The sequence below is a fragment of the Eschscholzia californica genome, unplaced genomic scaffold (assembly GCF_041429995.1).
Source record: "Eschscholzia californica isolate CP2 unplaced genomic scaffold, dmEscCali1.0.p SCAF_4, whole genome shotgun sequence".
NCBI lineage: Eukaryota > Viridiplantae > Streptophyta > Magnoliopsida > Ranunculales > Papaveraceae > Eschscholzia > Eschscholzia californica.
Window position 1 is genome coordinate 2,398,215 of NW_028238461.1, and position 14,836 is coordinate 2,413,050.

General features: G+C 37.3%; 1 protein-coding gene and 1 pseudogene across 11 annotated transcripts; both read right to left on the reverse strand.

Annotated features, from left to right (window-relative positions):
* Nucleotides 1-593: 593 nt before the first annotated feature.
* Nucleotides 594-4,754, reverse strand: LOC147541481 (ETHYLENE INSENSITIVE 3-like 1 protein pseudogene; annotated as a pseudogene). Of its 3 annotated transcripts, XR_015223386.1 has the most exons (3): nucleotides 3,806-3,875; nucleotides 3,475-3,612; nucleotides 594-3,106 (listed from the first exon to the last, which is right to left on the reverse strand). The product of XR_015223386.1 is annotated as an ETHYLENE INSENSITIVE 3-like 1 protein pseudogene, transcript variant X1 (transcript). The 3 variants fall into 3 exon arrangements; XR_015223388.1 differs by lacking the exons at nucleotides 3,475-3,612; nucleotides 3,806-3,875 and adding an exon at nucleotides 3,918-4,754; XR_015223387.1 differs by lacking the exon at nucleotides 3,475-3,612.
* Nucleotides 4,755-5,951: 1,197 nt separating this feature from the next.
* On the reverse strand, nucleotides 5,952-10,978 carry LOC147541482 (zinc finger CCCH domain-containing protein 22-like). 8 transcript variants are annotated; one of them, XM_086634611.1, is made up of 9 exons: nucleotides 10,847-10,978; nucleotides 9,055-10,429; nucleotides 8,793-8,963; nucleotides 8,344-8,523; nucleotides 8,150-8,238; nucleotides 7,678-7,932; nucleotides 7,192-7,345; nucleotides 6,610-6,699; nucleotides 5,952-6,503 (listed from the first exon to the last, which is right to left on the reverse strand). In XM_086634611.1, the coding sequence occupies exons 2-8, from the start codon at nucleotides 10,134-10,136 to the stop codon at nucleotides 6,666-6,668; spliced, it is 1,965 nt and encodes a 654-aa protein (XP_086490737.1). In that variant the 5' UTR covers nucleotides 10,137-10,429; nucleotides 10,847-10,978; the 3' UTR covers nucleotides 5,952-6,503; nucleotides 6,610-6,665. The 8 variants fall into 8 exon arrangements, with proteins under 8 accessions (XP_086490737.1, XP_086490738.1, XP_086490743.1 ...); XM_086634612.1 differs by having other exon boundaries at nucleotides 9,055-10,426; nucleotides 10,847-10,974; XM_086634617.1 differs by having other exon boundaries at nucleotides 9,055-10,438; nucleotides 10,847-10,958.
* Between the last annotated feature and the right edge of the window lie 3,858 nt (nucleotides 10,979-14,836).

The window sequence follows — 14,836 nt, forward strand, 5'->3', positions numbered from 1 at the left end:
ATTATAGTAATCATTTGGACTAATACCACATGCCTCTTTTATCACACTTTGTATTTATTATAATAAAGTTAAACAAAAGTTTTTTTGTCCTGTGGAAGCATTATGAATTCAACTACTATCAAGAATGATACATGTGAGTTCTATCTTAAAAGTATGAACAAACAATTTCCTGTCTCCATTCATTTTCAATTTCATGAAATTGCTTTTGCTTTCAATGGTGGGGCTGGGACAATTTCATCAAACTAAAAACCTCTATATAAGTTAGTTTATAAAGGTCAACCTTTTTGTTTCTCAATTCACTATTCTCTGTATCATGACCTATAAAATCCTAGTATCTGTTTATGGATAAATACATGAACATGGCTTCAAGTCCCACTAAAATAAGAATTTCATAGGTATTTGAATGCCTTGGTCTGTTTGGCAACTACAAATCCTATGAAGTTACTTATGGTTGTGAATTCATGATTCCTTCGTCCCATCGCTAATTTAGAATATGAAAATGACCAATCAGATAAACGGAAATCCCAAAATAAAAATAAACCAGATAACCTAATAAAGCAAACTTAAGAAAACTTTCCGAAGAGCAAAGAGAGTAACAATGAAGATGAGATTCTATTCGATTAAAAGAAGAATAGTCAATACAAGCACCACCACCACCGCATGTAAGCATGGGGTGCAAAACATATACTATATAACTTCAAGAAAGAACTATATAAAGCAAATACAAGGTTCCAGCTGCAACACAAAATGGATTGTACCCATCTTTTCCTACCTAAACTTGAAACTGCTGACTGCTGTAGGAAAAGAAAAAAAAAAAAAAGATCCCCTGTAGAAGATGAAGATCTTAAAAATTCTTAATTCAGAATGAAAATAAATCATGTCAAATACTAGTTCATCAATGAGAAGTTGAGAACCCAACCCATATGTATGTATTTGAACTAATTGAAGCTAGATAGAACTTTAAGCTGTATCCGAGCCTAACGATGTCAATGGCAATACACCCACCCCCAACTATACACTGCCAGAGAAAAAATAAACTCCATAACTTCCAAAGATGAACAGATCACCTAGAATGGAGATGCAAATGTTGGAAGTCATTTACAGGTACCAGATTGAAGAATTGTCCTGCTTTAGGAATGGATCTATTCTTCCAGCAGGCACAACCTCTGAGTAACTTACAGAAGTCGAATTGAACGGAGACCCAAATCTGATGTCAGTAGCAATGTTGCTAGAATTGGATCCAGTTGATTGAACAAACACCTTCGATTGATCACACTGAAATTCTCCTCTTGGAAACATTGGTTGGTTAATGGGACTACTGGTTTCCCGGATGAAGTTTATCGCATTACCAGGAACTCCTTGGCCGTAGTAGCTCTGATCAAGTTGCACATTTGTATGAGCAGGAGTTTGATCTAATATAGCTCCACCAGTGTTCCTGATATTCGAGTTATAGTTCTGGCCGTGATTAGTGTCATAGAAAGACATAAGATCATTTATCATTTTCTGCCCATCGTCTGGAAGTTGGAGATTAGAAATATTGAATTGGGGAGGACTTGGATTTGGAATCAGTTGAACTGGTAACGGGTTTGGCTGAGAGAACGGGAACGAGAAAACTGAAGGTTTCTCCTCATTAGCCTGAAAGGCTGTTGATACACCAAATTCCTGAGTAGATACATTTCGAAATTGGCAAGTTTCTTGGTGATTGTTTCTTGAAGTTTTATCATGAAACCCAAAGCGGTAATCGTTATGAGGACATCTATTATACTCACAAGTATAGATCTGGTTGTCCAATATTGTCTCCAGATCATTGGAGGGCTTCCTTTTCCTAATAAAATCAGAATTGATCAGATGTTCCTTGCCTGGAAAAGGCGAGGGCTGAACCATATTTCTGTCCTCCGCTCCCCCAGTTCCTCGACTGAATAGATTGAGATCACTTGGTTTTCTTTCTTCGGTGTTCTGGTCACCTTCAACCCCTTCAACGTCATACCCACTGGAGTCGTTAATAGTGAAAGATCCACTACCATAGGCTGAATAGACAGGAAGGCAGCTTCCAGGATGGAGCTTCATCGACAAAGCTTCTTCCTGGTTAATAATGGCAATCCAAGTTGCACTTTCCTTGGCAGTCATCTTGTCCTGCAAGCACTTCGACTGTCTCACGAGCTTCAGAATCTTTGCAATATCAGGAGAAATGTGTTTGATCACAGCTGTTAATACACAAACCTTCCATGCTTTCTTCAGATCATGAGGCTTTTTATAGGGTGGAGGGGCTTGATCTTTCGGTAAGGCCAACTGAGACCACCATTCCTCGTTACCCGTGGGCCACCACGGTGGTGCCACACCCTTCTCTAACGGGAATCGCCTCTGAGGCGGATCGCAGTGCTGCATAAGAGCAGATAAGAGCGAGCCGAGGGTCGTATCCTGCAGCTCTTGCAAAGTATGAGTTGTGGAGGTAATGGAATTAGAGTCATCGTTCATAGCAGGAATTGCATGCTCTGACTGGTACTTGGCAATGGCAGCAGGACCATTCCTATCAAATCTTACTTTCTCTTTCCACCACGGACGAAGGTTGTCAGATGCTCCGCCAACTGGTTTACCCTTCTCAGGGATGATCCCATAGACGAAACCCTGAGCCTTACAAACCTCCATCATCTTTAACATGTATTTAAGAATCCCATCTTGGGCTCTCGACATTTTTTTCCTTCGAGCCTGTTCTTGAGATTGATTGTGCTTAATACTAGTATCCACTACTCCTTCCTTGTCTTTGTTCTTTTGTTCTTTAAGTTTCCTTAAAAGCATTCTATCCCTCCACATCCTCCTCTCAAGCTCATCAACATCCATCTCTTCATCAGTATAATAATCTTCCTCTACATTTGCCTCTACTTCAGGAGCTTCAGGGACAGGATTTACTACTTCCACAGGTAGAGCTGATGGAAAATTAAAATTTCCAGCAAACCCCATTTCTTCAAATATGTCCATCATCTTGAAACCACACGATATTCCCCGCTTCACTTCCTATCTCCAATTCTGATGACGAACTCTTCAGTTGGAATATTTTCCAATTGAAGAAAAAGCTTCTAAAGAAACTCAATCAGAATGTTGAATTCACCTACAAACAAAAGGGGAAGCAGATTGAGGAAAAAATTATGGTGATAATTAAGTAAAGTAGAAGTAATAAACTCTTGTTTAGTGTTCCTTATCAAGCATATAAGTTGATCACTAAAAAGAAATGTAGTAATAATATACAACATGAGTGGCAATTAATTAAATCAATAAAAAACGGAATTTTCTTAAAAATTTCATCGAATTATTATTTATCTTCCAGATCAAACCAAAGGAACAGTTGAAATTTGTTTCTGAAAGCCCTAAAAAAGTAAAAGAACTCCTCTGACTCTGACGTACAAAAATCAAATTGAAAGTGACAAAGAAGAAAAATGAGTATTCAAAATTGAAACCAAACTGACAAAAACAAATTACCAAACGAACAAGTAACTATATGAAAACATTGTCATCGGAGATCTTAGTCCGATTAACAGATTCTGACATCATCTTCATCGTGAAGTTAAGAACATCGTCGGAGATATGCGGCCCGATTCGTAAGCAGATTACCGGATCCTGACATCCGCTCACAAAGAGAATCCGTAAAACGGTGGGGAATTAAATCACCGGAAAAGAGATGGAGAGAAGAAATGAAAACAATTTAAAATGAAGAATCAAATAAATTATGAAAGAAGAGAAACTAAAGATGGAAAGAAATGGAAGGAAGAATTTTTGAAAAGGTTGAAGATGGGATTTATTATTATAGTACCAGAGAATTTATAAGGTTTTTGTTTCCGGCATATAACAGCTAGCTCCTTTCCTCAAACTCTGCAACTTCAGATAGGTAGAAAGATAAGTTTAGAGAGAGAGAGAGATGACACCTCTTGACTGGGTGGACTTGTTTTCTTTTCATCTGCTTTTTAGTGAGAAATTGAGTGGGCAACAATTTGGGATGTTTAACCATGATAGAGTAATAAAGGTTAGAGTTTTCTGTACAGGACTTACAACTGGGAAAGGGGAAGTATTAAAGGCGCCCATATAAGTGCTAAAGGCGCCTCCTTTCCTCACATATTCATAGGGCCATAATGCTGAAATTTACCAAACCGATCTATACTGATCGAGTCGGTTTTCATACCAAACCAAACAACTGAGTGGTTTTTGTATTGTTGTAAATTTTCAAAAACTAACTGGTTTAATTCGATAAGTGAATATAAATTGTAGGAATTATTAAAACCTAATCCAACTAGTCAAATTCTAATATATACCAGGAAGGGTCAAAAATTAAAATCAAATTCCATTGAAGATGGATGATAGTCCTAACTCCCAAGTCCCCTCCATATCCCTCGTTTTGATCGTGAAAACCATACATAGGCCCTTACCCTAGTTACCGATACCCTTATCCAATCCTCATCTTTCTTCTTACACGCAACGGAAGCCAGTAATCTGGCATCACCGATTCACCCGTCCACTTTCAACCAGACAACAAATAAGTCGAAGAAAGTAATTCGATTAATCGATTTCATAGAGAAGAAAACTGGTTCTAAAGACGCTTTAGTATCCAATGTTATCCAACCCGCTAATTGAAGGTTTGGATGGTAATCGAATCAAACCATGAGCAGTTTAAGAAATCACTAACTAAATCATGAGTGGTTTGGTAACGGATGGCTCCAAAATACCTCATACCAAATCAAAGAACATCCCTACATATTCAATATTCTCTCAGATTTGCCTAGAGAGAGGGGGGGGGGGGGGGGGGGGGGGTCTAACGTTTACGGGGGACACCTTTAAAACTTCTCATTTGAAAATTGATACCCCTCTACTTCACGTCCTACTTCAAGGCAACTATATCCTCATTATCAACTTCTTACTAGACATCCGAGAAGGATAGCGTTTTACATTGACGAAACACATAATCGATTCAAAATGAGTGACTCCAAGAAGGATAGTGTACTTTTCAGACACAACATCTTCTTCTTTAAGGGAGAAAGTCTCGAGACTTCCGAAGAGAAAGAGATTATGCAGAAGGTTCCATATGACCGGAAGGATAGTGTACCTTTCAGACACAACATTTTCTTCAGATGAGGATGAGAAGAAGTCCACTTCTAGATACATTAGGTGATTAGTTAGAGAAGTAGCAAACGGCAGGATGGGAAGAAGTCCACTTCTAGATACATTAGGCGATTAGTTAGAGAAGTAGCAAACGGCAGGATGGGAAGAAGTCCACTTCTAGATACATTAGGCGATTAGTTAGAGAAGTAGCAAACGGCAGGATGGGAAGAAGTCCACTTCTAGTTACATTAGGCGATTAGTTAGAGAAGTAGCAAACTGCAGGATGTGAAGAAGTCCACTTCTAGATACATTTTCACTGTAGGCGGAGGGGCGATTAGTTAGAGAAGTAGCAAACTGCAGTGATCGCAAATTCTATGACAGAGAGAAGTATATAGCAACTTGTGAAGCTGCTACGAAGACTATATGCCTTGAGCATTTTCTCATCTAGCTCAAACTTATACCATGGGCAGATTTGCCTATAACAATGGGACCATATACCCACACATACATATGAAGTACCATCTTCTACTTTGGGATGTTATGGCCTTTTAGTTGGACTAGTTAGAGGCAATGGCAGAACCGCAACCCTGGGTGACTTCGTGCCTACTAATGAGGACAATCCCCAGCTTCTTCTCTTTTTGTTATGAACTCGACGAAGAGAACAGGAGAATACATCATTCACTGTTCCGAATGTAATTGAAACCTAATCTTCACTTAGAAATCACCAAAAGAAGAGTTCGAGTATAAAGTACTATTTCTCCATCCATGTTTCACTGTCCCTGAGCTACTACAGGTATAATGGCATATTCTACCAAGCAAATTATGCGAGATCTTGCTATCTCAATACATCAAAAAACGAGAGTAAGTAAGATGGAAAGGTTCTGTCTATTATAAGTTTCTTCACCAGATGAAAATCAGAGTAAAACAATTTAACAACAATAGTAAAAGTCAAAAACTAAAATTAATGGTTAGAAAGAAAATCCTACAAATATTCCTTCCTCTTTCTTCTTTTAATTCTACAATTTGACCAACAAAGGGTCAGCTCTAAGATATGTCTTCTTCTCCCTGCAATGAACAGATGATATCCTACCTAGAGAGATGTAGTAATACAGTATACAGAGAGAGAGAGAGAGAGAGAGAGAGAGCGGAGGGGGGGGGGGGGGGGGGGGGGGGGGGGGGGGGAGAGAGAGAGATTTGCAACAACAAAAAAAAGAGTTGATTACTCATGTCCCGACCGGTTAATGTCTGTATGTATCGCATTTGTATTTGGGTAAGTAGTATTGTATTTGAATCTCCATAGCAAAGAAGATGTATTGACCCAACCGACGATCACGGGGTGACAGTCCTCTATACATTCCTACTTCTGTTATTTGGATATAACTAACATGTAATCTTCTTCCTTCTCCATCAATTTAGTTCTGTGAAAACCAGGAAAGAAGAAAACAAAAACCCCACCAAACACAGTTGATATTGACTCAGTTCGGAACGCGTTTCATGTGGTAAGTAGAAAGAATAAAAATGTACCTATCTTTGAAACGATTACGGTGTTCACTGACAGCCTACCCCCTGCTGTCCGGGGCTTATATGTCTATAGCTTCATTCCCAGAAGTGGACCTGAAACAAAACCAATATTGTCGAAAATAACTTCACTAAGAATTTTACTGTCAATTTGATCTTAAGAATAGCAGTAGTCCTAAAGAAACATGACTTGAGGAACGCCACATCCAGAGTAGAAGTGATGAAATTTTATGATAACTAAAGGAAGATGATGACAATGATGGAAGCATAGCAGAGGAAGCAGTAACGATCTTGTCAGCCTCTGCAGTAATGGTGGAGAAAGAAGAATCCCCATCATACGCAAATAGAATGTCAAGGAGACAGCTTTCGGATTTGGCTATTTTAAACTAGTCAAAATACTTCAGTTTAGAATGTCAAAAAGGTTAAATTTTGGATGTGGCAATCACCATTAACTAGTTTTAAGGGTGTGCTAAAATGAAATGCATCAAAGAAACCTAGTCAACTAATTCGTGTTTTTTGTATCTAATAGAATTCTTTAACCTTTAACATTATACTAGTCTGAATAAAAGAAACAAGATTGATTCTTACCTATTATGGAATTCACAATCACCATTAGATCTCTCCTCCTTGCCATTGTCATCGCAAACGGATTCACCATTGTTGGCATTCACATTGTCTGCTACATGCTGAGTTTGCTGATTCACAGGAGTAGAAATGATTACGGCAGGATTTCTGTGGCTCTCTGCAAACAATTCAAAATTTAGCGAAACGAGTAAGTAAAGCTTAGTTGCAAGAAAATGGAAATCACCGTTTAATGGGAAAACGCCTGTTATAATGTTTTCCGGATGAACCGAGGAATTATTGAGAAAATATAAAGAAAAGAAGTGTTTATAATGGTTGTTCTTCAACATCAGTCAGTTCGGACCTCCACTTAGTTTCACCCAAGCTTCACCTGGTCATGGATAGATCACCCAGGTTCGGGTCCATAAGCAGTGACAATTGGAAATATGATATTATGCGACGCCAACACGGTACAATTAACTTGAAAATAACCTCCGCAAATGATAATATTACCTTCCCCTGATTCAAAAGTCCTAGGTGAAGACAATGGGTGACGCATAGCTTGATTCATGAAGGCATGAAGTTGAGTGGGGGAAGGAGGAAGAGCTCCCATGGAAAGATTTCGGTGATGGTGGTGTTTCTTTATGTCCATAAGCTGGAGACCCATCAATCTTCGACTATGAAGATCTATGGCTTGCTGAAGCTCAACCTGTTCTTCCATTTTTCTTCTCAACAACAAATCCTGGTTTTCGTATAACATCCTTGTCCCTGTGTCAATTGTATAGCAAAACATTTAGAGACGGAAAAGGTAGATCTGTTTTGTGTTTGAAGTGATACAAACTGAAACCTCAATTTCGCGACTCTTCTTGCTATCATTTTGTTCCAAAACAAGAGTTCATTTGTTGATCATTCCAATTCATTGTAGCTATATCGAAATTACCATACCATATTATGAGAACTAAGAACAGAGAGCTGATTTTCATACCGAGTTGCTGGTTGTAAGGGTCTCTAGAATCTATACCAGTAGGAGTGGTACAGGGCGAGAACTCCCCTCTTTCCCCCTGTTGCTGCTTCCTGTATAACAAAGGTGAAGAACCAACTATCAGGTCACATTTGAACTCAAACAGATCTTTACGTGAAAAATGGAGAATCAAAGAGAGAAAAGGAGAATGCGTGTACTTGTCTAGGACTTTCGCCTTTTCCTTATACGGCTTCACGAGCACACGCGCATCACCAACAAAATGTGGGTTCCCTTTAGCCAGGATCATTTTCACAGTTTCTGGGTACAGAAATGTGACAAACCCAAACATTCTTTTTTGTTGATACGGAATCCTCACATCTTGTACTGGCCCGTAAATGCTTCAACAAGAAACAATAATAGATCAATACTACATAGTTCCATCTACAAGATATCTGAGAAGTAGCTTCGGGCAAGGCGCTTATAACCAAGGCACACAAACGAATAATTTATACTAGAAAGATCCTTCTTGCAAAATTTCTCGTTCTGAATCTCATCTTGATAGGTTTACACACATAATAGTTTAGCACTAAGATCAGATTGAAAAACAGAGAGTTTACACTATCTAGTATCTATATTTTCTTTCAATTGTATCTATTTGCAAACTAACCTGAAATAGTTGGAGACATCTTCTTCTCTAAAAGTGCTATCAGCAGGGAAGGTTAAGTAGATTTGCCTAGATCCTGGATCAGTCATCCATCCACCCGAGTTCGAAAACCCGTTCCTTTCCATTCTTATCCTGTGCATATCTTCACCTAAAAGCAAGGCCTCAGCTGCAGCTCTGCAACAAACCCACACTCAAAATAATCAAACGAAAAACGAAAATGAATCAGCTCAATTCAAATAATAAAAAAAAAAAGCGAAACTTATACCTCTGGTTATCATTTTGTTGCTGCTGTAACAAGAAATTCATGTATTTTCCAGCAGCAGAAGTATAAGGTAAAGACCCAGATGCCAAGAGCTGAGAAGCTGTGTTCATTCTCATTTGCTGTTGCTGTTGCTGAGTTTGGGATCTGAGTAGCTCTTGGCATTGTTCCATGACATCAAAATTTGCAGGAGAACCCACAAGAGATGGGGAATCAGGAGAATCAGTAAAACCATGATTGAATCTACAAGTTGGGCCGTTCTTACAGAACCCTCTGGCATAATATAAACATGGCTTCCATTCAAGTCCAGTATCCCTAGGATCAGAATCCAAATTGATATCAGAAACAGAACAACTCCTTCGGTGGCTACCGTTGCTCAAGGAAGGATTATTACTTCCCCTCCAATTTGGACCATAAGAATTAGGACTAGAAACTTGTTCAAGAGATGGGTATAAGAAATCACTATTCTTCTCGTTAAGGAAAGACAACTGATCTTGAAGTTGGATTTCGTCGATCAAGTCCGAAGAAGAAGAACCCAGACTAGTCATACCATAGTTGCTCTGGTTGTTAAAGGCATTAATTGATGCAGCATAAGATAGAGAAGATGAAGAATTGGGGCTTATGAGTAGATCATTTGGGTTATGAAGATCAGAAAAGGTTGAAGGAGGAGCAGCCCAAGAAGATGAAGAAAAGTTAGGATTTGGTAAAACTAGCTTACTGAGAACCCTTGAAGTATTAGTACTAATTCCAGTAGAAGAAGTACTTGAACCAATAATATTAGTACTAGTAGATAAAGCAGAAGAAGGGAAAGAGGAAGAATTCTGCCTGGAGAGTGATGGATGGTAGAGAAATGGTGAAGGAGAAGAAGGAATTGAAGGTGTAGATGAAATGTTCGACGAAATGCCTAACTCAGCTTTAGCTCTAGTAATTAATGATTGAAGAAGAGATTCAGGGCCAAAAGCAAGTCGAATCATTTCTTTCTCACCATGATCTTGGATAAGAAGAAAACCCATGATTTTAGATGCGTTTTCAGGATCTAAGTTTTGGATCCTGGAGAAGACAGTCCTTGTAGCTTCATACCCATCCATGGTGGCCGCTGCTCTGCTCTGTGACGGCAATAACTATAGCTCCAATCACTCACTACTCACACACCCACGAGTGCCTCAACTTAAACCCTAAAAGTTTGAGTTGTGTTCTATTTGAAATAATGAGTTTTTGAGTATTTTTTTCTCTCTCTCTTCTTTCTCTCTCTATTTGGAAGTATATCAACAAGTGTGTCTTCTTCTTCTTTCTCTCTCTCTTAGAACTATTCACCTAACACAACTTTGTCTTCATCTTTCAGTGAGTAGTAATATTGAACTGTTGCTGTTCTCTTCTGCTGCTAATATTACTCAATCAAAACAAAAATAATAAAAGAGGAAAGAAAATAAATTAGAAGGATTTAAATGGAAAAAAACACTAGAAGATCAAAACCCATATAGATAGATGATGAAGGGATCTATTTGTTTTAAAAATAGTAATAAAAGTAAAAGTAGAAGGTGATGATAATACCCCACTTCTTTTCTACATGATCATTACTTACCTAAATAAAAGAATTTATTACTTACCCAATTTAAAAAAAAAAAATCAGGTTTTTTTAAATCTCTCTGACATAGAAAATTTAATTGAAATGATACTGATATATACTTATCTATGAAACTCTCTCTCTCTCTCTCTCTCTCTCTCTCTCTCTCTCTGTTTGACTGTTTCTCTCTCTGTTTCAGTGTATTTAGTTCCAGTAGAGAAAGAAAAAACTTACCCCCCACTTGGAACCAAATAACCTAGGGAGTGACTCTAGCTAGCAGCATCTTCATGATCAGCTTCTGTTGCTCATCTTTCCCTCTCTCTATCTACTCTTCTTTTGAGTGAGTAATTTAACAATTTTACAGTCTTTTATTATATGCACAACAAAACAAAAAACAAATGGTTATTTTTTGTATAACCCTTCGTTTATGACCAGTTTCTCGCATGACCCCTTGTGTTTTCTGAATTGCTTAGATGACTCGTCTTTTATTTTATTTTGAGGGGTTGGGCAAAAGGCCCAATCCTTGACCCAAAACAAGAAGCAGGTCCACTGCAGAAAAGAATAAGGGGCAGGTCCAATGATCAGGAGGTGGGGGTGGAATTTCCGAAACACCCTTCTTCTTTTTGAAATTTACGAAACGACCATCGAAAAATTTCCGGGAAACTCTCAAATTTCTGAGAAATAATCTGACACGCCTCCCATCATACAGTGTACTTTCCATAAATTTACAAAATTGCCACCGAAAAATTCCCGGGAAATGCGAAAATTTTTGAAAAATAGTCTGACGCACCTGACATTAAACCTTGTACTGTCCACGAATTTACAGAATTGCCATTACAAAATTTACCAACTTGCCATTTTCGTTATTTTTTCTAGATTTATTTCTTATTTCTTTTTTATTTTCTCCCACACATATTTATCTCTCCAATCTTTTTGAATTTCTCTCTCCAATCTCAACAAATTTCGTTCTTTTTTCCAGATTTATTTCTTATCTCTTTTCAATCTCAACAAATTTCTTCATTTTTTGTAGTTTTTCTTGAATTTGTACAAGGAAATTTTCTTGTGTACCGGGAATTATTTAGTGTACTGGCCATTTTTTGGATATGTACTATACATTTTTGTACTGGGAATTTTCTTGTGTACCGGGAATTGTTCTGTGTGCTGGCCATTTGGTTATGTACTAGACATTTTTGTAGTGAGAATTTTCTTGTCTACCAGGAATTGTTCTGTGTACTCGCCATTCGGCTATGTACTAGACATTTTTGTACTGGAAATTTTCTTGTGCACCGGAAATTGTTCCGTGTACTGGCCATTTGGTTGAATATTGGACACTTTTGAACTGGGAATTTTCTTCTGTACCGGGAATGGTTCTGTGCACTGACCATTTGGTTATGTACTTTGATGTTTTTAGAGATGAAGAAGATAAAATGTGAAACAAATAAGAATGATGAAGAAGAAAAATAAGAACATAAAACTTTTAGAGAGAGAAACACAGGAAACTTTGATGTTCTTAGAGATTGAAAGAGATGAAGAAGATAAAATGTGAAGCAAAATAAGAATGATGAACATCCAAAAATAAGAACATAAAACTTTTAGAGAGAGAAAGAACAGAAAATTTATGTTCTTGGAGATTGAAAGAGATGAAGAAGATAAAATGTGAATGTTTTCAAAAATAATGAGAGAAAGAACAGAAAATATAGTGGGCAGGATCCAAAAAATTGCCTGAAATTTCGTCAAAAAATGGCGCCATGCATTTTTGAATTTTCAAAAAATCTGAATGTTTCTCTGACATTACGTCATGTACGGAGAATTAATTGCTTCGCTGTCATCCGTCAGATTGTCAGAAAACACGGAAATTTCCCGTAAAGGGGTAAAAGAGGGATAAATAAAATAAAAACCAGAAAAGTGTGAGCTGTCCTGACAATTTGGACTGGGTTCTCATTTTTGTTTTAGGTTGGGGGTAATACTTATTTACCCTCCATTTTTTGGGCCTCTCACTCAAAAATCCTTTTATTTTTATCACAACTCAGTGAAGTTTTGACTTTTGTGTCTCTCCTTTCACTTGTCATTTCAATTGTTTCTCTCTCCCACCTTCTTTATCTTCTTCTTCATCATATTCAAAGAAAGTTCAAAGTATGAAATTTACATTATTTTTGTTAATTATGTTTTTATCTTGTGTACTTTTCTCTATTCTCAGCCCCTAAAAATACTTTGTGTCCCTCCCCTTCTCTTGTTTCTTTGTTTTCTCATCTATCTTAAACTCAATTATTGGCGAAATAGAGTCCTCAACTCTTCATTGGAGCCCTATTACGAATGAAAGAGGAATACTGTGAAGGGAGGTGATTCCCTCTTCTTTGAAGAAGGGGTTCTGACGAACGGATGTCTCCTTCACTGAATTTTTGATAGGAGATGGACAACAAAACAAAAAACAAATGGTTATTTTTTGTATAACCCTTCTTTTATGACCAGTTTCTCGCATGACCCCTTGTGTTTTCTGAATTGCTTAGATGACTCGTCTTTTGTTTTATTTTTATCGCAACTCAGTTAAGTTTTGACTTTGTGTTTCTCCTTTCACTTGTCGTTTCAACCTTTTCTCTCTCCCACCTTCTTTATCTTCTTCTTCATCATATTCAAACTACGAAATTTACATGAATTTTTTTTTTCATTATGTTTCTTTCTCATCTACTTTTCTCTCTTCTCAATTCATGTTCTTCCCCTTTTCTTGTTTCTTTGTTTTCTCATCTATCTTAAACTCAACGATTCAACGAAACAGAGTCCTCAACTCTCCATTGGAACCCTATTACGAATGAAAGAGGAATATTGTGAAGGGAGGTGATTCCCCTCTTCTTTGAAGAAGGGGTTCTGATGAAAGGATGTCTCCTTCACTGAATTTTTGATAGGAGATGGATAACGCGAGAGAAAGACGAGACATAAAGAGCAAATTCTTTTAAGATTTGAAGTAAAAAATGAAGATGAGAGACGAAGAATGTGAAGATAATAGAGGAACGAGAGAGAGAGAGAGAGAGAGAGAGAGAGATAATTAAAAATGATTGATCTTCTTTTTATTTTGAGTTCAACGGTAATGATAAAAATGACAAAGCTGACAAAGGAGGGAGAAAGAAAGAATAAAGAACACAAGAGAAGGAAAAACGTCAAAATGTAACCGAACTCTGATAAAAAAACAAAAAGGGATTCATCTGAAAACTTAATGAAATATAAGGGGTTATGTGAAAATCTGATAATGAAGTAGGGTGTCATATGGTACAATGGTAGTTGGTAGAGGCATAGGGGGTTAGAGAGAAAGAGATAGTTGTAGTTTAGAGAGAGAAACAGTGGTTGGGGTAATGCGTGTGTGTCTGTAAATATGTCTGTTGTGATCCAGGTCTGTCTGTGTGTGATACTCTTTTTCTTCTTCAAATACTTGCACGTTCTCCCTACCCAACCAACCCCTCCTCTCCTTTAGAACTACCCTTCCCTTTATATTTTACACTTTCTTTTTCTTTTTTCTACTTCTGCTTTCCGACTAATTCAAATAAAATTCGATCCAGTACAACAGATGTTGGGTAATGTCCAAACCCTAATTGTCACATAGCAATCACACGTTGACACATGAAATCTATCACATTATCAAAGAACTTCCTTCAGTCCTTTTGATTCTCAAGAACAAAGAGAAAAAGGGTTCAGCCTTTTCAATGGCTAGAAATCACCAAAATCATGTTATATGTCTTTTTGGTTTCAATTTCCGTTAATTGATAAAAAAAAAAAAAGTTAATAAAATTTTAGATAATATTTTAGTAGTATTACAAAAACTGTTTTTGAAATGTAAATGTATATTTACAGAGATTATTGACAAGTAGCGTCATTATTTTAATTATTATGTGTGTAAGAAGTACATGTAACTCTTTCATCAAAAAAAAAAAAAGTACATGTAACAACAAATTTGATAATATCTGACCAAGTAATATATAAAGTAAGGCCACGTCAAACTTATATTGAGTAGACATCGTACGAAAAGATTCTATGGTGAGATGAGACCAAATAGAATAAAACACTTAAAGTTGGTTGCCCGTAGAGATTAGAGAGTAACTGAAAAGCAATCGGAACATAATACATATTAACTTCAATGCATTTGCAGTTCGCACGTTGGTCACACTTCGGTCCAAATTTAAGTAAGCTTACTGGAGCAATTTTAATATAATTTGATAACCAAGCGTATCAATCAGG

What these genes read in the sequence shown, in the direction of transcription:
- LOC147541482 (XM_086634611.1), bottom strand. Translation starts at nt 10,136, where the DNA reads ATGGATGGGTATGAAGCTACAAGGACTGTCTTCTCCAGGATCCAAAAC. An exon ending in CCCTTACAACCAGCAACTCG is followed by an intron (nt 7,933 to 8,149) that starts GTATGAAAATCA and finishes CAATTGACACAG; the next exon opens with GGACAAGGATGTTATACGAA. An exon ending in GATTGTGAATTCCATAATAG is followed by an intron (nt 6,700 to 7,191) that starts GTAAGAATCAAT and finishes GTTTTGTTTCAG; the next exon opens with GTCCACTTCTGGGAATGAAG.